We start from the raw sequence: 21,584 nt of genomic DNA, 5'->3' as shown, positions 1-21,584 counted from the left end.
TTTCATACTTGCTCCTTTAATCCCACAAACACAGGTAGGACTGAGAAGTCTGTGGACTTGGGTGTGAATCCCTACGCAGCTAAGGACTGGCTAAGGCACGGACTGCACTTCATCGCACGTGTGTCCTCAGCCTCAAGTAATTCCAATTCCGGCTTGTTATGAGGCTGAAATAAAACAATATCTGTCTCGCAGCCGGAACTACAAATTTGATTCCCCTTTCTGACCCCAAGCTTGGCGAGCTGCTTCTCTTATTTCTACAGCAAGCCTCCTTCTCTGAGCCCCGGAGGCCACTGAGGGTGCCAACTACGAAGCACTGTGCCTAGTGTGCATCGGGTACCAGCAATCCTTAATGGAGTGTGCAGGCACAACGTGGAGAGGACACTGATGCAGGGAGCTAAATAAGGGGTCCTGGGAGGCAGGGGTTGGATGGAGGGGACTCTGGCAGACGTTGGTCAATCGAGGGAAAGAGGCACCCGAAGGCACACTCCACAGGGGGGCCCACCCACGCCTCCCGGACTTGCAGTCTCCCCCAAGTGGTCGGTGCCGGCACCCCCCACTTCACCTCTCCTATTGCCCTCCCTTTCCAGAACCAGGTACTGTCTCAGGGAACTCAAAAGCAAGTAGGGTCCCAGGGCGGAGAGGGCTGGGGGAAACGCAGCCCCCGCGCGAGCCGTGGGGAGCGAGGCCCCGCCCTCCTGCCCCCACCGCCTGCGCTGGCTGGCTGCAGGCGGGACATGCGCACGGGGCGGCTGGGCGCCGGGCGCCGGGAGGCCAGGGAGCGCGCGTGCAGTTTCTCGCTGCCGGGAGCAGGCGCGGGCCGGAGCGGGCGGGCACTGAGGGGAACCGGCCCGCCGGGAGCTGGAGCAGGACGCGGGAGCGGGAAGCGCGCCGCCGCCGGAGGAGTGAGGTGTGCGAGGACGCAGAGGCTCAACCGCGAGCCTGGAGCGCAGCGTCCCGGGGATGCGAAGGGCGGGAAGCCACCGCGCTACTGTACCCGGAGAGCTCTGGCGGCAGTGACCTCAGCAAGGAGAGAGCGAGGCGGCGGCGAGTTCCGCGGGATCCTCGGGCCAGGGGTACGGGGGGCGGCGGCGCGGGAGCGCGGGGCGCAGACCGGGCGGGGCGGGGGACAGTGATGAGCCAGCGCGCAGGGAGGCTGCACGCCGCTGCCGCCACCTGGAGCATCTGCCGCCCGAGCTGCTGCTCGCGGTCCGGGCCCCGGCCATGGAGACGCTGAATGGCCCCACGGGCGGCGCTCCGGACGCAAAGCCGCAGCCGCCCGGCCAGCACCACCGCCACCACCACCTCCACCCGCTGGCTGAGCGGAGGCGGCTGCACCGCGCTCCCTCGCCTGCCAGACCATTCCTCCAGGACCTGCACGGCCGGCCCGCGGCGCCTGGCCCGGCCCCGGCCGCCCGCTCCTCTGGCCGATCCCCGGCACCCGCCGCCCCGCGCTCGCCCAGCTTGGCAGGCAAGGCGCCGCCCTCGCCTGGGACCCTGGCCGCGCCCGGCCGCCTCTCCCGGCGCAGTGGTGGTGCACCCGGCGCGAAGGAGAAGCCGCCGCCGGGGGCCAGGGCTGCGGGCGGGGCTAAGGCCACTCCGGGCCCCAGAAGGGCGGCGCGCGCGGCGCCCGCGGATCCGCTGCCCCGGGCGGGGAAACCGCCGCCGCCGCCCGGGGCCGAGCCGCTGTGCGCTGTTGCCAAGAACCGCAAAACCAAACGCGGCTCCGGGGCGCTCCCAGCCCGCGCCGCCGGGCCCCAGGCCCCCAACCCCCCGGTTCCCGCGGTGATCCTCGCCGTGACCTCCGCGGTCGGCCTCCCCGCCTCCGGCTCGCGCATCAGCCACACGGACAGCAGCTCGGACCTATCGGACTGCCCCTCCGAACCGCTGTCCGACGAGCAGCGCCTGCTCCCAGCCGCCAGCAGCGACGCTGAGTCTGGCACGGGATCTAGCGACCGGGAATCTCTGCGAGTAGTCTCCACGACGAGTCCCGCAGCTCGGGGGGCGCCGCTACTCAGCCCCGAGCCCCCCGCACTCCTCGCAGCGCCCCCCGCTGCCGGCGCTTTCCTCGGGGGTCGGAGCAGCCCGGGCAGGGTCCCCGCGGGTTCTCCCGGGCCCAGCGGGGCAGAAGATGCCGGGGGGCGCGCGCCGCCAGAGCGAGGGGTGCCCGGGACCCCCAAGGACCCCGGCCCAGGCGAGCAGCCCCCACTGGCCCCGGCGGTGGAGGAGGAGGAGCTGCTGCGGGAGATGGAGGAGCTGCGCTCTGAGAACGACTATCTCAAGGTGAGCAGCGGGCGCAGCGCAGGGGTTCCGAGGCGACCCCCAAGGGTCTGCTTGCCGCGAGCCCAGCCTCCCGGGTCCTGATTAGCGCTTTCCCCTTCGGCCTTTCACTTTCCTGTCCCCGAACACTCTGGGTGTTTGGAACTTAAGCCAAAACTTCTGGAAGGAGCAACAAGACCTGTGGGTCCAGGCAGGTTCTCAAGCCACTTAGCTTTTCTTGTTTCTAGAAGTCTTGCTTCCCTCTCCTGATGCCCTTTCCCCTGTCAGTGTGCTGTGGGAGAAGCGGTTTTCATCACATTCTGCATACACTTGGAACCCTCACCCTCACCTGTGAGAGCAGGTTATCCCCCGTCTAGGACCTCTGGTCCCCGCACCTCCGGAGGCTGCGGTGGGCCAGGCTCTGGTTATTACAGAAAATCAGGCGCCTTGTGTCTCCCTCCAGGTTCAGACAGCACAGGCAGAGGGGTCCTTTAAGTGGGGCCTGGTTTGAAGGACAACAGCGTTTTGCTTCCCAGGCCTCGGTAAGCGTCCATGAGCCGGGTTTTCCGTGTGAGGAGAGGCCACTTGATGCCCTCCACAGCCAGCACTTTCGAGGGAATTGCAACCTCTGCCGGTATTTTCCGGCAAGGCCAGCGAGCAATGGCCTCTTGGCCTTGTTAGCCTTTGGGCACTGAACCTGAATCCATGTTTTCTCGGAGAAGGAGAGCTGGCTGGTGCTGCAGAACAGTGGGCTTAGACAATGTTGGGTGGTGGGTGGGGGTTAAGATAATTGAGGTGTGAGGTGCCTTGAGAAAAAATAAAAGTAATTAATTATATTGAGGCAATGGTTTTAATATATTGTAATCCTCAGGTTAGTAAAGAGCTCCAGTGATACAAACAAATTCATGCTTCTGTTAAAAGATGGTATGTATCTCCTTCCAAACCACTTGGGCGGTCCTCCTCTATCAGTGGGTTATGTGATTTGCACTGTTTTCTCAGCAAATGCTGAACCTACCTGACTGAGGCCCAGTTTCTGGTCAGTGGGACCAAAGGTGTGGGCTTTTATGAGGAATGGTGGTGAAGTGTGCAGTGCAAACTGGAATCAGTTAACTGCTGAGTGTTCTAAAGCTAAACCTTTTATCAGGAGCTGCTCTTGACCAACTGAACCCAGTAGTTGTTTTATCGTCTGTGCAAAGAAGTAACAATGAGGCAGAGGAGAGACCTGAGAAAAGAGTAGATTAGGGCTTGGAGTGAGATGTTTCAAATAGTACATTTGCTTTTGTCACCTACTCTTATGTAACAGACACCAGGGTGAAATTCAGAGGTGTTGAAGAGAAAGGGCTCCTACATTGCGTGACTCTCTGAAAGCAGCACGTTGGTAAATCTTCAACAAATGCAATCTCCCTAAGGGTGAGAAAGATAATCTTGTTCAGTTTTGAGCCCCAACTCTGGGCATAATCCCTGACCCTCTGTGTTTCTGGTTAAATGGTGTTTATGCAAATTATGACTGCTAAACAAGAAAAGTTTTTAAAGAAAAGGTATTACTCATTGTATCTTTGATTTTTAAGGTAGGCAGTCTGACCTCATTTCAGGGTTCATTCCTAGGTAACTGGCTATTTGCTTTATTTTTTCACATTGTTAGCTTCTCGGTGAATGGAATGTCTGACCCTGGAGTCTTGTCTAGTATATTTGATATTTTAGTGAATCTTCACAACAACATAGGGCATGGTTGTTTGTATATTTATCATAACCCCAATTTCACAGGCAAGGATGCTGAGACCCAGACAACTTAAATGACTTCCCCAAGGTCATACAGCTGGTAAGTGGTGCCACCTCCAGAGTCTTTGCTCTGTTCCCTGCACCAGGCTGCATCCTCTTTCCAGCAAGGCTGCTTTTCTCAGAGTTCGCTGCTTGCTTTGGAGTTGTTGTATCAGCTCCAAGTGCTCCCAGGGTTTAGCTTTCCTAGGGGCCCCATTTTCTTTTTAGGTGAAAGGGCCATAATGAACATCTCTTCCCTAGCCTGTGTACAAATGGTCATATAAGTCCCACTGGCAATGTTTAATTTGTGGGAAATGTTCAGTTGCCATTTCCTGTGGAGCAAATGTCACGGCCAACTGTTCACTATGCCTGAGTCCATCTCCCAGCCTTTCTCTCACAGCAGGAGAGAGAAGTGGGTAGAGGTGGTTTGAAGGAGGAGAGGAGACCAGAAGAACACTCGCAAATGTATGTGTGAGTTACATGTTTGATCATTCCCAAGATTAAATTACAATAGTTCAATTTTGGGGAAGAAACACAGCAATTCTGGTAGACTTTTCCAAAGGTCAGTGAACCCGCCCACTGAATGCAAATCTGGGAGGGGAGCATCCATGACCTCATGGAGCAGAGGCAGTAGGCATGCCTTTGCACGTGGTATTTAGAGCATGCACATTATAAGTTGGAACTTCTCTTTTTGTTGTTCTTGTTGCTCAGCGGCACTCTTTAAGATGGTAGGTAAAAGTGCATCCTTGACCTACTGCTTTCCCAGGGACTACTCTCTGTTCAAATGTTATCTAACAAGAAGAGACGCAGCCCAGAAATTGTACTTCACTGTATTCTGGAGGAATGTGACAATATTAAGTATTACATTCTTTTCCCAGTCAGTTTTGTCATCATTATTGTACAAGACTGTCATACTTTCTGAGCCAGAATGACGATGGGGTAACAAAGCAGAAAAATAAGGCCTGCAAAATCATAGGAGAATGTCTTATTGATCAGGAAATTCAAGTGGAATGCTCTTGTTTTTTAGCCAGACTGCTGTATTAAAAAAAAATAAAATAACAAATGTCAACAGAGAAGTGCATGCCTTCTATTGTGCTGTATGGGGCTGTCCTTGACCCTGCTTTCTATTCCTTACTACCTTCATCAAAGAGCAGCAAGGTGACTCACAGAAAAAATGCAAACATCACTCAATCCATTTTTTCATGAACACAAGTCAGAAAAGTATTCTTGTTGTCCCTTTAACTCTGGTGAACTTGAATGTATTTGGAAGTGTTCAGAAATTAAGGTAAACAGTTGAGTTCAGGTACCCAAAGGCCTCTGCTTCTTTCTCAAACCAAACCCAAGCATGTTTCATAATGAGGACTTCTACAAAATGTTGCTGGTGTGTTTCCACTGCCCACCTGTCTGCCACCACTGTGTTTCTGCTTGAGTGCTCTGAGATAATCAGGCAACCTTACTGCTCTTTGTGAACATATTAATTATGTTCTCTGTTTCCACAAGCTTTTCAGGATGATTTAATCACCCTAGGTTTATTGGCCTATTTTGAACATGTCTTTTACATTACTGGTGATGCACTCATAACACCCTCACTCTTGCTCCCAAAGAGTGTACTCCTAACTGCCATGTCCTGTGGGATGAACAAGGATTGGTGTAAGGAAGGGCTGCCTCTTTTTGCTCTGCTTTCTGTCATTTCATAAGAATTATTTTTGGTTAAAACAAAAGAAGCCAGTGCTAGCTACAAGGACAAATAACATTGAATTCTTTGAGAGGAACAGTTTCCCAAGGGAGATGACTGGGAAAGTCTTTTTGGTTTTTTTTTGTTTGTTTGTTTTTGTTTTTTTAAATATATTTTATTGATTTTTTACAGAGAGGAAAGGAGAGGGATAGAGAGTTAGAAACATCGATGAGAGAGAAACATTGATCAGCTGCCTCCTGCACACCCCCCACTGGGGACGTGCCTGCAACCAAGGTACATGCCCTTGACCGGAATCGAACCTGGGACCTTTCAGTCCGCAGGCCGACGCTCTATCCACTGAGCCAAACCGGTTTCGGCGTCTTTTTGTTTTTTTACGATGCACTGATCCAATCTTACCATTCTGTTTCTCACTTGAGGTTGTCTCCTGAGTTTCAAGCTCTGAAATGGTTTTGTTAAATTTGGCTGCCTGGGTTCTAAGTGCTCAGTGTGGCCCAGAGGCGGGGACACTATGAGGCAGGGCCCAGCAGTTCTGAAGTGCGTCAGCTCCTCCGTCCCTCTTCTGGACCCTGCTCCTCCTCCCTTTCCTTTGGCAGGGTTAAAGTGGGCAGCATTTCTATTCTTTCCTGACATTCCACTTTCCACATCCATTCTTTATTCACTCTGTGAAAGAGCGGCTGTAATAATCTTGGGTGGCAAGATAATGTAGACCAGGGCCAACAGCCCATCAGCTGCTGGGTGAACTATCACTTGGTAAACAATGGTAGCAGCCCCTGTGCCTTCTTAGCTACAGCTGGGACTCTGCAGAGACCATTTCCATTGTCCAGAGGGAAATGAGGCGGGTTATTTGTGTATTACAACAGACAATAGTTTCTGTCTACAACTCCCAGAAGATGGAATTATTGCAACAGTAGCCAGATGACTCCTCCTACTGTCCAAATTGGGCCTATTTAAGGAGGGGTTATTAAATCAATAGTAGTTATTGATTTGGGTTTGTTTAAAGGAGATTGTGACTTGGATAAAATTATCTGTATGATCAAGAATTTGTACCAGTTATACTAAGAAACCATGGATTTGGGTTTTACTTTATATTTGTGGCTAAAACTATTCTCATAGAGGTTTTCATTGAAACATTTCATTTTAATCTTGGTTTACTCTAGTGCTCCGATGATATCTGGTTATTACTCTAATTTATATATAAAATAGGCTCAATTTGTTATCTGTAGGCAAAGGGGGATAGTTGAAGAGATTCATACCACTTCATGATTTCATTTTATATATAAAATTTGAAAAATTAATTAGAAAACTAGATGAGCTTTCCAATGAGATAATGATCTAACATTTAAGTATGTGACAGACCTGATGCTAATTTAATACAAAGCTGTTGATTAAGAGTAATATTTTTCTTATTAATTTCTGTGTATAAACAAAACAGCAATTTTTCACTTTTACTTACTATGTCTAAAGTACATCTGCCAGAAACATTATATGTTCTGCTTGATTTAACTTTCTTAAACATTTAAATGATAGACATCTTATGGTTCTTTAATACAAATTAGAGCGTGCTGTCAGAAAATTAATGTAGTTAGTTTGAAAATCACTATCTACCATGACCCTAATCTGAATAACCACAGTTTTTGCTTTCCAAATGTCTGCTGCCAGCTTACAGGATTTATAATTTTCTTTTTTTGTAACTTCTTTTCACTGAACCTGAAAATTGCTTTTTTTCAAGGCTCCAAGAAAAGAGTTTAAATACTGGCTTCATCCCATCTCTGAAACAGACTAGTGTTGGGAAGCCATTAAACTTTTAGAATAGCAAATTCCTCATTTTAAAAAGGGGGGTGTCTTAATATCTTGGTTGCACATTACAATGTTTTTCTGAGGACCAGTTGTGATAATGGATATACTTGCACACTGACAATTGTCAAGCTCTAAATGTTAGCCTGCTTTTGTTATTTTACACTGACAGTGGGCTTTTAAAAGTGTAATTTGAAGCCTATTATTATTTCATTTGTTCTGGTTTTTGCAAATAATTTATAGTATTTATTGGAAAGATCGTGTGTTTGGAATCAGACAGTCTGGGTTTGCAGTCTAACTTCCATTTATTAGCTGGAATTTCAGACATGTCAACCAGTGTAGGTTTGCTTTTCTTGTCTATACAATGGGATTAATATGTTCCTGGAAGGGTTATTGTAGGGTTACTAATGAAGGTAAAGTGCTTAATAAGGAATGTCTTCTATTCTACAAATTTAGGTAAAATATGAGTTATAAAAGTAATGATTCAAATACATGAAATTATGGTCTCTTTCTAATTTAGCCTCAGGGCAATTAATGTTGTTAATTATTTACGCCAAAAATATTAGCTGTTTATATCTGGCTTACTCCATGGTTTGGAGGTGTGGGTTTTTCTAGCCCTTAACACGTTAAGCACCCTGTCAGTCACTGGTGACTGACACTATACTTTCCATCCGGAAGACAAAACAGGCTGGGGCTTAACATGTTAAATAGTTTTTTTAGCATGCCATTGGTTGTTCACACATCTATATAACACATCCAGCATTTGACATTAGGCCGACGAGAGCTCTCCTATTACAAAGTCTGAAAATTCGAGAACATTTTTATGCCTGGAAGTTGTATCTTATATCTTCTTATGACTATATCACATTTTAAAAATTTTGGTTTGAGTACCAAGTAATTACAAGCGTTAGTGACTTTGGCTTTTAGGGATAAGGTTTCCAGATGGAAAAGCAGTCATAAACAATTCCTTCTGTGAACAGAATGGCCACAGACACTGCATTTTTTTGTGTGTGTGTGTGTATACATATGGCGATTATTTTTTGTATTGAACTATTTTTTATTAGTTCTACCCAGTGACACAAATATCTTTTAAGTGTCCTCAGACACAAGGGTAAAGACTAGACTTTTTCATAGTCTGACTCATCATATTCATGGATGGAACCCGGGTCAAACTTGACCTTGATTTTGAAGATACTCTCTTTATCAAAAGGATGATATCCACAAGGCCCACTTAAAGCTTTTGGTCTGTGGTTGGTCTCCTCCAGGATGGGCTGAGTCGGGGCACAGCTCCTGCACTGCGTCCTCCAAGCCTCAGTGGGGGGAGCAGACATCAGTCACAACCTCTTTGCTGAAGGTTGGCAAGGACCTTCATGAAATAGCTGCGTTCTCCAGTCCTCTGAAGAGCTCAGCCAGTCCATTCTGTTCATGTATGTTCAACGTAGGCCATTCTCTTGATTAGGGTAGTGTGGACAGGGTGGGGAGAATCGACCGGTACACGCTGGGGTTGAGGGAAAGCGATGGCACCTCTATGCTCCCAATAGACCACTGCATACTGTTGAGGATAGCTGAAGAACTGTCTTCACCCTGTTTATGCCAATCTGCTTTTCCATAAAGATTCCCAATGTATTGATCTGTTACACTTTTGTATTTAATCTGATGCAAGATAAAACACTCTCCAGGAGGCTTCTTTCTGTTCAACTTCTTATCTACCTGAAGCTTTGAGGTTGGGAAACTCTTGTGCTTTATTGTAAGTAAGTCCCCAGTTTTAAGAACAAATGCAGGATTAGCAAGAGTGGGGAGAATTCAGGAGTAAACTGAATGGCAGGACCTGAGCTGACAACTTAGGGTGAAGTTTTGTAAAGTTTTTTTTTTTTTTTCTTTTCTTGAGCTTCGATATTAATTGAACAAAACAAATGGGAATGACTGAGTGTATCTTATTCTGGAGGCATTTAAACTATCAATTATCAAACAAATCAAGAAAATTCTTAGCATGCTTTCCTTAATCTCCCTCCTTCTAAATAGTACCTTGTTAAAATCTTTAGTAATACTTCAGTAGAATTTATATCTCACATATTGCAGCCCTGTCTAGGGGATTGAGAACATTTTTTTTTTTTTTTTTTTTTTAATAATTAGGCCACAAGATTGGAACAAAGCAAAGCTGCCATTATGTCTGATATTGGTCATCATTATGATTCGGTCTTTCTACGTGTTGTGTATTCATTCCACACATATTTATTGAGGACCCGTTGTATGGCTGGCTCACACTCCTCTGGGTGCTGTGAATGTAAAGAGGAACAAGATACTCAAGGTGTCTGCCCTCATGGAACTTACCTTTTAGTGTGGGCGGCAGATGATAAATTGACAGTGATAAGAGGTGGAAGAATATAGAGCAAGCCAGGGACAAGAGACAGTGGGTTGGGGAGGGAAGGTGGTCAGAGAATGCATTGGTTGTCCTTCAAATAATGAGAATGGAGCCTCACAAAGTGCTGGGAGGAGCGTTTTAAGGAGAGGCAGTAGCAGGTGAAAGGCCTGGAGCAGTTCTCTACCTCCTGGGACAAGAGAAGGGGGAAGCTCAGAGGCCCTGGGGAGGCCTTGGAAGAATTTCCAGGTGTGATGGGAAGCCCCTGGAGGGGTTTTAGTATGGGAGGAGGTCCGAGTTCCATATTAAAAGGATAGCAGTCTGGGTCAAGAATGGACTGGGGAGAAGGAGAGAGTGAGGGGAAGCAAGGGGTCCCATGTGATGAATTTACCTGTTTGTGCAGTAGCCCCTTGAGAGGGATGGAGAATGTGGTCCTTGGGAAGAGAGCCCCTGAGGTATTTTGATGTTGAGCTGACAGCACTGGATTGGCTGTGGGATTGGAGGGATGGAGGGGAGGCAGGGACACTGGGTTTTTTCTGTATTCATAGGGTCTCCATATTGACAGCAAAGTGAAATGGAGGATATAAAGGATAGGTGAATGGGGGAAAACAAACCCAGTATGTATTTGATACAATGTAAAGGTTTTATCTTTAGAATTTCAGACCCCTAGTTAGTGTTGAGATTTGTATTGTGGAACAGAATTTTAGGGACCTTGGCAGGTATGTTATAATTCCAGGGTAGGTCACAGTTATGATTCCGCTAAAGTTTATGTGCTTTGAAGGCAGGGTCTGTCTGACTCATCTTTGAAACCTGGATTGTGCCTTAGAGATGGGAATCAATGTTCGGTTTGAATCTAAAGTTTAATTATCTGCAGAGTTACTTCATTTATTATTATGATTATGTAAGGGAATATTGGAAATGGAATAAACACTAAAAGGCCACAATGAACAATTCGGCTGGATTTTAGTTTCTGGATCCATGATATTTGAACAGACATCTGGTGATATTCACTCGTGTAAGAATGCCCAGAGGCCCCTGTGCCATATCACACAGGCCCCGTGCGTAAGTGTGCAGGTAGTTAACGTTTAGTATCACAGGGCGGGGAGGGGGCGCATGGCCCTTTTTCTTAGGTATTCGGCTTATAAATCTACTCCGTCTGGCTTGTGTAGGATGAATTGGATGAACTCCGGGCTGAAATGGAAGAGATGAGGGACAGTTATTTAGAGGAAGATGTTTACCAGCTGCAGGAGCTCCGGCGAGAACTGGACCGTGCTAATAAAAACTGCCGGATCCTGCAGTACCGCCTCAGGAAAGCCGAGCAGAAAAGCCTGAAAGTGGCCGAGACAGGTCAGGTGGACGGCGAGCTCATCCGAAGTCTGGAACAGGACTTAAAGGTGAGTGAGCCGGGCTGATGGGACGTGAGCTCCCGGGAAGAGCTGGGGTGGACGGGGTCACAGATCTGAAAATGCAGCCCTCGGACCCCACTTACATGTGGTCTTAATGTTCTGGTCATGTTTCTCTCAACAGACTTCAGTGTGAACATTTTTGTTCACTTTATGAATGAAGATTCATATGGCTTTGGTGGTCCAAGATTTAAATCTGTCATATGAAATGGGATCTTCAAACATAATAAAAAAGAAAGAAAAGAAATCATAGTAATAGATCTATAATAAAAAATAATTAATACCTGGTAATTGGTTTGGCAATTGTATAGAAATGATACAGAAACTCCTTCTAAAGATCTGAAATATTTAAAAAAAATCTCTTGATTATCAATTCAGTTATGGTCAAAGACCACTCTTAAGAATTGACCATAATCACTTAACATTTTTATTGTTATTTAAGTTCCTAGGATGTAGAAAACCTGAAATTACCATAACCCAAGTGAGACTTGAATAGTGTAGTGATGGTTTAACTGAGGAGAAATAAGGTCATAACTAATTGTTGAAAGTGTCTTTGAGAACCAGTGCCAGAAATGGGAATGAGGTGAAGAAATCCCAGACTTTAAATTCTGGCTTCTCTCATGCCCAATTAACAAATCATTCATCAAGAGATGAACTATGCATAATGTCTTCCTTATTATGGGATCACTTATGAAACCTCATTTAGCCTTTCATTATGATAACAAAATAAGATCTTTGTACTTCTATAAAATTTATAAAACACTTACAAAATGTCATTTAGTGTGACATAAGGGTGATATATATTTCTTTTGCAAAATCTCTTTCTCATTTCCTTTTAGAAAGTAACAACGTTTAACTGCTTTTAACATTCAAATATTTTACCACAGGAGATAACTTAAAACTTGACTGCATTAAACATCTACTACAGAATTATTATCTTTTTTTACCAAATAGGTTTAATATTACCTTAGGGAACAGAAAAATTGGTTTTGTATTGTTATTATTTCTAATTTATCATTTAAAGCATCTGCACTTGAGCAGAATTAACATTCTTGGTAATACCTTATAAGGAAAAAGGGCTATCCAGAGTGGTGCTTTAATCCAGATAAAAGTTGTATTCTTCCTCATAATGTGAACATCACATTTTAAACTAATACCCTCCTGTAAAAATCGGCTTGTTAACATTGCTAAGGTCTTCGCTCTTCGGTGTCATACCGTATCACTTAATGATTCTGCCTCAAAAGTTGTTTGGATGCAGCCTTGGCGCTCAGAAAGCTTCATACCTGGATGACTGTCTCTGCAGGTAGCCAAAGACGTGTCTGTCCGATTGCACCATGAACTTGAAACTGTGGAGGAGAAGCGTGCGAAAGCCGAAGATGAAAATGAAGCCCTCCGACAGCAGATGATTGAAGTGGAAATATCCAAACAGGCCCTCCAAAATGAGCTGGAGAGACTGAAAGAGGTAATCCGGAAATGTACGGGGATTTCTCCTTTGGGTTTAATTGTGAGGAAGTTGGGACTCCAAGTATCCCATTATCATTGTGGTTGAAAGTAGTGGTGGGCAAACTATGGCCTGTATGCATGGCCTGGGAAGTAAGAATGGCTTTCACATTTTTTTATAGCATGGGAAAACAGCCCCACCACACAGAATAAACCAATAAGCAAGGAGGACTATGTGACAAAGACTGCATGTTGCTTTCACAAACCTGGTGTTTGCTCTCTGGTCCTTTACAGAAAAGCCTTGTTGAACCCTGGTCTGAAGCTATTTTTAATACTTCCCATTCAGATGAGCTGCCCATTAGTTGTTTTTATGTGTCAAAATGTTGAGCACTCTTACTGGAATACAACATTAAGTGGTAGCTTTTTTCTCAAAAGTCTTCCAACAAGCTGGAAACTATGTTATGGTTGCCTGGGTCAACAGGTAATATGAGTATGCGACCTACATCTGTTATTCAGCCAATATGATTTAAATGTAGATTTTTTAAAAATTTTGTGGAGTGACTATGTCCTAGCAAAGTGGTCTATAAAATAAATATATATGAATTTATATAAATATAGGTGTGTATGAATATAAATATACACTCATTTGCATAAAGTCATGTAAATCCTGTTCTGTTGTTGACTGCTATTATAAGCTGAGTATTTTCTTAGAAAATATTCTGCATGTTGATGAAATTAAAAACTTGGTGAAGGCTTTAAGATAATGGTTTTTAAAAAAAGATGATTGTGAAAGCCAGCAAATTACTTGCTAACAGCCTTACTTAGCAGTTTAGTTTTCTCTTGGCCAAGCTTCCTGATTCACCAGCCGTTCCCCGTCCATCCACCCAACTTAATTCAGGCCCTGTACGAGGCACTGGGCATGCAGAGGAGAGTATGGCAGCACAGGCCCTGCTCTCAAGGTGTTTACAGTTCAATGTGGCACACAGATAACAAAAATTACAGCAAAGGAGCCAGTGCTGCGACCTCTGATTCCTCCCCCACTCCCTCTCCTCACAGCCATGCCACTCTTGAGCTTGCCCTGCCCGGATACGGTCTCTTTCCAGAGATTCAGCCACTTGTGGCTCAATCCCTTATCTGCAGGTCTCTGCTGACATCTCACCTCATCCAGCCTCCCCTCAACACTTACACATTAAGTGTTGTCTCCACCCTGGCCATCCCCGTCTGCCTTCCCATCTGATACATCATGGATTTGGGTAAATTACATGTATATTGTTACCACTTATCTAAAATGCTGTGTGTTTTATTTCGTTGTCTCCCCTTCCCTAATGCCCATCTAGAACTCAAGCTCAGTAGGCTTGGGGGGCTTGTTTTTTGGTTTACTGTGGGGTTTCTTTGCCTATTACAGTGCCTGGCCTATAGGCATCATGGAGACTCGCTGGGTGAGCGGGTGAAGGAGGGTGAGGATGTGAAGCTGTAGTGACTACAGCTTGCCTGGGGGACTCAGTGAGCTTCCCAGAGGAAGAGGTAGATGCTGACAATGTTCTTTCATTCTGGGTAACCCTTGCCTCTTACCTTACACACATACTTACCCCAGGCCCAGAGGAATTTCCTCTGATTGTGGGTCTCTTATCTCTGACTTATTGTTCTAGTAGTTTACTTTCCTCTCTTTCCTTTGTCTAAGTTTACTAGAAAGTATGCCATAACGGGTTTTTCCCCTCAAAACTTCTGGTTTGATCCTGACCTTGTGGGTATAGAAAACAACTTAGAAGTTTATTTTATAAATTTGATGTGCGTATATTTGTGTGTAAATATATAAATTATATACACATAAGTAAATTATATATATATATATATATATATATATATATATATATTTCAAACAAGCAAAAATTCTTTTGCACATATTTAATGGCTGGTGCAGTATTTGCCTTCCAGTCATGGATAAAAGCTCTTTGGGGAAGGAAATGATTACTCTTACCATTCAGAGCCAGGCAAGTGTGAGGTAAGGATCCTCAGAGCTGTGAGGTAGGCTCAGGCTGGCTCTGAGGAGGGGAGAAGGTGGAGGGGTCAGCTCCTTCTTTGTGGGTGAAAGCTGTTTGGAGAGGGGTTGCTCAATGGGGACACAATAAGTATTTTACCTCCAGAGTTACAGTCAGACTGACGGGGCTGTGTATTTACACCAAACTTCTAAACCAGTCATTTTCAACAGGTGTGGCCGCAAGAATTTTTAAGACATGCAATACCTGACTATTTAGTTCAGGGCACTGACCTCATTTCTCTTAGATTGTCAAATAAAAAAATGACAACAGCCAACACAATAGCTATCTAGTGTGAATATCCTGTCTTGAACCATTAATATAGGGTGTCTCAAAAAAAATGTAAACACACACTTTGAAATATTATAAAGGCATTGTTGATTAAAATACATTTCATTTTTAAAATTGAGCTATCAGCTGGTACAGTGTGGATACATTTTGGGGGCACAACCTGTGTGTGTATAGGTCATATAATAGAGTTGCATCTTATTGGTCATGCCACATAATAAGGTTGAATCTGATTGGTTAATTATTGGTACCAGAAATCCTTATATAAAAGTATAGGCAACTGATTTTTTTTTTAAAGTCACTTTGGAGCAAAAAGGGTAGATAATTACTATTATTATTTTTGTTGTAAATGAATCAAAATTACACCTATTTTTTGGTCAGATTGACAAAATATATATTTTTTGGTGTGCCACAGAATTTAAGTAATTAGTTTATGTGTGTCATAAGATGAAAAAGTTTGAAAACCGCTGTTCTAAATAAATCATAAAACTGATAGGAGCCTGAGGGAGGGTTAGACGCTGGTATTGTATGCTGGAAGCAGAGAATGATGGAGTCCGTGATAAGGTTCAAAAGTGGTGGAGGAGGTATTTATTGGCAAATGCCAGCAGTGGTCTCCATGAATGGGCTCTTTTTATGAAAGCCGGAACAAAACACGCCCTGAGTTTTGCTCTAGGTTGAGGATAATATTTCTCTCTCCTGAGCCTTACCCATTTCTGTTCACCTCCGAAGTTTTGTAAATGGACGCATTACCTTTTGAAAAAGGCAAGGACAGTGCGTGTGTGTCTCTAGGTGACAGAAGTGTATGTCCCTCTTGGCCTCAGACAGTGAAACAGCGCATGTTTGTACCTCTTCAGCTCTGTAGCCTCTGCTGGGGCTGTTCTCTCTTAAGCTGCAGACTATTTTCAGCTGCCTGGTGGACTTGTTCAAGACGGATTTCTCCTAGCACTTCAAACTCAGTGTGTCAGAAACAGACTCATCACCCTCGCTCCATCTGCCCCTTCTTCTGTCTTTCCCCGTTGGGTTGGTTAGTGGTGCCACTGTCCTTTTAGTCACTCGGGCTTAAGTGATTGTTATTTTTCTTACTTCTCTTGCTTCCCAACCTCACTTGCCTGCCAGGTGCTTAAGGTTCAACTGCTCCTTGCTTTTGCAGTCTTAGAAGTTTTCTTTCTCACTGATACATGCTATAATATGGATGAACCTCAGAAATAGGCTAAGTAAAAGGAGTGAGACATGTATGATTTCATTTATAGGAAATATCCAGACTAGGTAAACCCACAGAATCAGAAAAAAGCTTCGTTGTTTCCAGGGCCCGAGGAGAGGGGAGAAGGGGGACGGTCTGCTTAATGGGTGTGGGGTTTCCTTTTGAATAGTTTAGCAGTTTAGTTTGGAAAATGTTTGGAACTAGATAGAAGTGATGGTTGTGCAACTTTGTGAGTGTACTAAATGCCACTGAATTTTACACTTTATAATGGCTAATTTTTTAAAATTGACTTGAGAGAGAGAGAGGGGAAGAGGAGAGGGAGAGAGAAACATCCATGAACATCCATGTGAGGGACAAACATCAATCGGTTGCCTCACGCACGTGCCCCAGCCAGGGAATCAAATCTGCAATCTGGTATGTGCCCTGTCCAGGAATTGAGCTGCTGCCTTTCGGTGCACGGGACACACTCCAACCAACTGAGCCCCACCAGCCAGGGCTATAATGGTTTATTGTAACCTCTATTAAAACTTTTTACTTTCTCTGTTCTATCTGTTATCAGTGGGGTATCCTCTGTGTCCCCACCTGGTGGAAGTGGGCTTCTTGGGGTGCTGTGGGAACAAGAATTTCCTGAAGCCGCCATGGGAGGATTGAGGTATCATGGAAAACATTGTTGATGAGGTAACATTAAGGGAGTTTCCCTCCAAGGTTCCATCTCCCTTCATCCCGCCCTGGACTTCACTAGGCTAAGATCAAAGCCACTGCCGGGAGTCGTTGCTCCATATTAAAGCACAGTCCAGTCCAGCGTCTGGCCAGCGTAGCTTGTGTTCCCAGGGCAGTCCATTGCGCAGCTTCTTGGGTCACAGAGGCAGGCCAGTGCCGGTCATGGAGTAAACCAGTGCAAGGAAGCAGGAGCAAAACAAGAGGAACCAGAGAGGGAGAACGCTTTGTCTCGGGGTTGTAGCTCGGAGCTTAAACAAGGAAGCCTTCAGGATTTCACACGCTTGCAGTGGCTCTGCCCCTCTAGCCAATTATCCTTGTTCCCAGGTTAGACCGACAGGCAAACACCTTCCTTCTGTCACCCCAGCTTCACTGCACAGGAGCCCAGGTTCCCTTTTGCCTGATCCTTTTCCCCAGTGATCTGCAGGGAATGGACCGGTGGTTCCCTGGAGCCTGAAGCTTGCAGCTTCCTGGTGAAGCTGCCCAGAGGACCATGCTCATTAATAACTAGCTAGTTACAATGGTATCATTTCTACCCTAGTTTCTGCATTTCTTCTAGAATGCCTGTTAGTCATATGTGGGATCTTCTTATGTTGGCCATTCTTAGTCCATCCTCCATCTTACCTAACCTCTGTAAAAATCTTTTTATCTCTCTGTGCTATATTCTGGATAATTTCTTCATTTCTTGTCCAAGTTAATAATTCTCATTTTTACAAAAAAAAGTTACTGTTTTGTTTATCCAGTAAGTTTTCATTTCTATGAGTTTACCTTTCATTTCTGGAATTTTAAAAAAATTTGCTTGTTCTGCCCAGCCGGAGTGACTCGGTTGGTTGGGTGTCATCCTGTGCACCGAGGGGTTGTGGGTTGATTCTCGCACAGGGTATATTCCTGGTTGCGGATTTGATCCATGGTCAGGACCCATGTGGAGGGCAGCCAATCGATGATTCTCACGTCGATGGTTCTCTCTTTCAGTCTCTCTCCCCGCCTCTCTGTAAGCATGCCCTCTGGTGAGGATTAAAAAAACACACAACTTTGCATGTTCTTTTTCACAATATTTCTTTGTTCCTCATCTGTTCCTTCTTTTAGATCTTTAACCATCTTAAAGTCATAGTCTCTTCCAGTTTGTTCTGTTATTTTCAGTTCTTGGTGTTACTAATCCTTCTGTTCATCATATCCGCTGACTCTCACTCAACGTGCATTTTATTATGAGCTGTTCTTAGTGAGAATTCCATGAAGTTTGTTGACACGTCCTTCTAGTGAGATTTTTGCATTCGTCTTTTCCAAAGGCCTTGGTACTATCATTGGTCCAAATTTAAGTCTTAGTTTTTGACTTGTGAAGCTGTGTACCAAATCGGTTGTGTCAATGGAAAATCAAACTTGCATGGGGCATGGGTTAGGGCAGTGGTCAGCAAACTGCAGCTCGCAAGCCACATGTGGCTCTTTGGCCCCTTGAGTGTGGCTCTTCCACAAAATACCACGGCCTGGGCGAGTCTATTTTGAAGAAGTGGTGTTAGAAGAAGTTTAAGTTTAAAAAATTTGGCTCTCAAAAGAAATTTCAATCGTTGTACTGTTGATATTTGGCTCTGTTGACTAATGAGTTTGCCGACTACCGGTAGCGTATTTTAATACTTCAGAGGAGATTTTGTTTTCCACCATCTGGTGTCCTGAAACGAAGTTAACTCTCCCCATCCCCCGCCCCTGGTGGTTTTTAGTTTGCTATCAGTTGGGGTGCATCTCTTCAGTGGGCTGCCTGGATGCATTCATGAAAGCTTCTTGTCACACTTCTGGCTACGAGGGCCTATTTCTATGTCTGGTAACTTCCATCATTCCCTCCTACCCCACAATGCTTGACTCTTACCCTTGTGCTAATTGCTCTGGTTTTCATTATCTTATGCATTTCTGACACTGGGGAATTTTTCTTTTTTGTGTGAATTCAGCTGTGTATAAATTGTTGCTTGTTACACTTTCCCTAGCATTTCCAGCTGTTTATTGTGGGAGGCCTCATGATAACTCAGTGTACTGTGCTGCCAGAACAGGATGTGACCCCTCAGGGCTCGGCAGCTCTCCGTGGCAGCTCTGGGGTGCCATGAGTAACCCCAGTTGTCTTCCATTTCATGACTCAGCACTTGTGTTCCTCCTTCTCTGCTCAGTTTTTTCCACCGTGCTACTCACCAGCTCCCATTTTCCTTGGGGCCCTTTTTTCTCATGGCTTCTCTCCGTTATGGCTGCTACTCACTGTCTTCTCTCTAGGTGTCTTGCTACAGACTGAATGTTTGTGAACCTCCCCCTCCCCCCCCCCCCCGATTCATATGTTAAATCCTAATCCTCAGTGAGGTGGTATTTGGGGATGAGGCTTTTGGAAGGTGGCTAGGTTATGAGAGAGGAGACTTCATGAATGGGAGTAATGCCCTTATAAAGGAGACCTCAGAAAGCTCCCTTGCTCCCTCCACCATGTGAGGATACAATGAGAAGTTGGCTGTCTATGAACCAGGAAATGGATCCTCACTGAGTCTGCTAGCACCTTGATCTTAGATTTCTCAGCCTACAGAACTATAAGAAATAAATGTTTGTTCTTTAAACCACTCAGTCTATATGGTATTTTTTTTATAGCAGCCAGAATAGATTAAGATAGTCTTTCTACTTTTATCTCAACCAGTGGGCAAGCACTTTTCTCTGTCTGTCATTACCTTCAAACTATCAGGCAGCCATAAAGTCTGGAAATATAGGTGTACAAACATAACAAATGGTTTTATTGCTGTTAGGCTGCATTTAATAAAATAATATTATCTTTGTTTTCAGAGTTTATGGTCCTCCTTGTAAGAAAAAGATTTGCTAGGTTGAGCTACTGTAAAGCATCTTTGAGCAGAATCCTTCTTCCAGGCATCTGCTCGGGCCCTGACCAGGCTGTCCGTGGCTGCCAGGGAGTCAGTCAGGGCCTCACCGCTGGCCCAGCCAACAGTGGAAGGTAGGACCAGCAGGCCATGTGGGGCAGAGGCAGCTGTGTTAGCTTGGTGGGCTCTCTAGGACACCTCATAAGGGATAAGTAGCATCAGGTTTCATTTGCTAGCCATGAGTTTATGGGGAGGGGCACGGTGACTAGCTAGAGAACAGGAAGCGGCAGAAATCTGGTGCCCTGAATGATATCCCAGTTAAGTGGCCTGCTAAGTTCATAATGAGGTAGAGTGGGATGAGAGTGGGAGCAGAAGAATCAGGGTGTCTGGTTAAGTCTTTTTCCCGAACACTGAAACATGAGAAGAGTCTGCGGGTGTGTGTGTGTGTGTGTGTGTGTGTGTGTGTGTGTGTGTGTGTACACGCATGTATATATAGTGTCTGAACAGAAATTTGGAGGGAAACGGCCTTTTGTGAGTTCTGCCCAGACCAGGAGGGCAGGGAATGGATTGGGCCAGAGCCGTGTGAACCAAGGAACAAATCCCAGTATCCCAGGCCTGGAAATCCAGAGGTCAGAGGTTGGGGAGGATTAAGAACAGCAGCAACTGCAGGAAGTTTTGGCATACATAGTTTTGAATACATAAGCTGTAAATGGACCAGTTTTGGTGTCTGGGAAGAAAGGGGTTGTGTGTTGAGTGAAACCATAAATAGCACTTAATGGCTGATTCATGCTGTTGCTGTAAGAAGGAGCAAAAACCTAGCGCAGTCTGTCCTGGTCACTCAGAACCTGTCCCCTTGGAGCCATTTCTTGCCAAAGTCAAGACAGAATCATATTGGGGTTTTCTACTAGGCTAGTCCTGCCACCCACTTTACAGGGAGTCCTAGTGTTCTGAGAGGGGGCGGGGGCGGGTAGTCAGGGGGCGCGGGCAGCTCAGTTGAGCCTCACCAGGCCTCTTCCGATACACAGGGCGGGCAGGCTTTTTGCTTCTCCATGGTGAGCTGTGGCGGAGGCATGAGGAGGAGGTAGGGGCTTGCCCAGGTGCAAGTGTTTGAAATGGTTTCATTTCTTAGGTTATGCTATTTCCTTACGTTCTGTTGTCAAAGGAGGATTTTACCTTTACTTTGAGTAGATTTTATGTCAGGGGAAAAAGAAAACAGTGGTGAGGACAAAGGAAGGATGTTGGAAGTAGTAACTTTGACAGCTTGCTTCTGATGAGGTGTGAAGACATGCAAGGCCAGACCTAGGCCTGAGACCTTAGACTTACTGAGTGTTAGAGTTAGAAGAATACTTGAGATGAATTAGCCAGCCTTTTCATTACCAACATGAAGAAACCAAGGGCTGGGTGGCCCATTCACAACAGAGCTACCCCAGGTCTCCTGATTCTACCTACCCCAGGTAGAATCTCTGTCTTTCCTCCAGACCGTAGCTTTAGACCTGGACTCTCCTTTCTTTGTAGATTTGGAAAAGACCAGTTACCCGGTTAGAACTGGAGGCAGGCATTTGTGGAGCCCGCTTGAACAGAGTGTCTTCTAGGGCAGTGGTTGGCAAACGGCGGCTCGCGAGCCACATGCAGCTCTTTGGCCCCTTGAGTGTGGCTCTTCCACAAAATACCACAGCCTGGGCGAGTCTTATTTTGAAGAAATGGCGTTAGAAGAAGTTTAAGTTTAAAAAATTTGGCTCTCAGAAGAAATCTCAATCATTGTACTGTTGATATTTGGCTCTGTTGACTAATGAGTTTGCCGACCA

General features: G+C 45.5%; 1 protein-coding gene across 4 annotated transcripts in view; it reads left to right on the top strand.

Annotated features, from left to right (window-relative positions):
• The first annotated feature begins 809 nt into the window (after nucleotides 1-809).
• Nucleotides 810-21,584, top strand: part of MTCL1 (microtubule crosslinking factor 1) — a 123,507-nt gene continuing 102,732 nt past the window's right edge. For all 4 annotated transcript variants that reach the window (XM_080686268.1, XM_080686270.1, XM_080686267.1 and 1 more), the window contains exons 1-3: nucleotides 810-2,280; nucleotides 11,033-11,257; nucleotides 12,570-12,728. In XM_080686268.1, the coding sequence (XP_080542394.1) occupies nucleotides 1,222-2,280; nucleotides 11,033-11,257; nucleotides 12,570-12,728 (1,443 nt within the window). In that variant the 5' untranslated portion in view covers nucleotides 810-1,221. The remainder of the gene's footprint in view (nucleotides 2,281-11,032; nucleotides 11,258-12,569; nucleotides 12,729-21,584) is intronic.

The sequence above is a fragment of the Plecotus auritus genome (assembly GCF_963455305.1).
Source record: "Plecotus auritus genome assembly, chromosome: 8".
Lineage (NCBI taxonomy): Eukaryota > Metazoa > Chordata > Mammalia > Chiroptera > Vespertilionidae > Plecotus > Plecotus auritus.
This window is presented reverse-complemented; position numbering and strand designations above follow the sequence as displayed.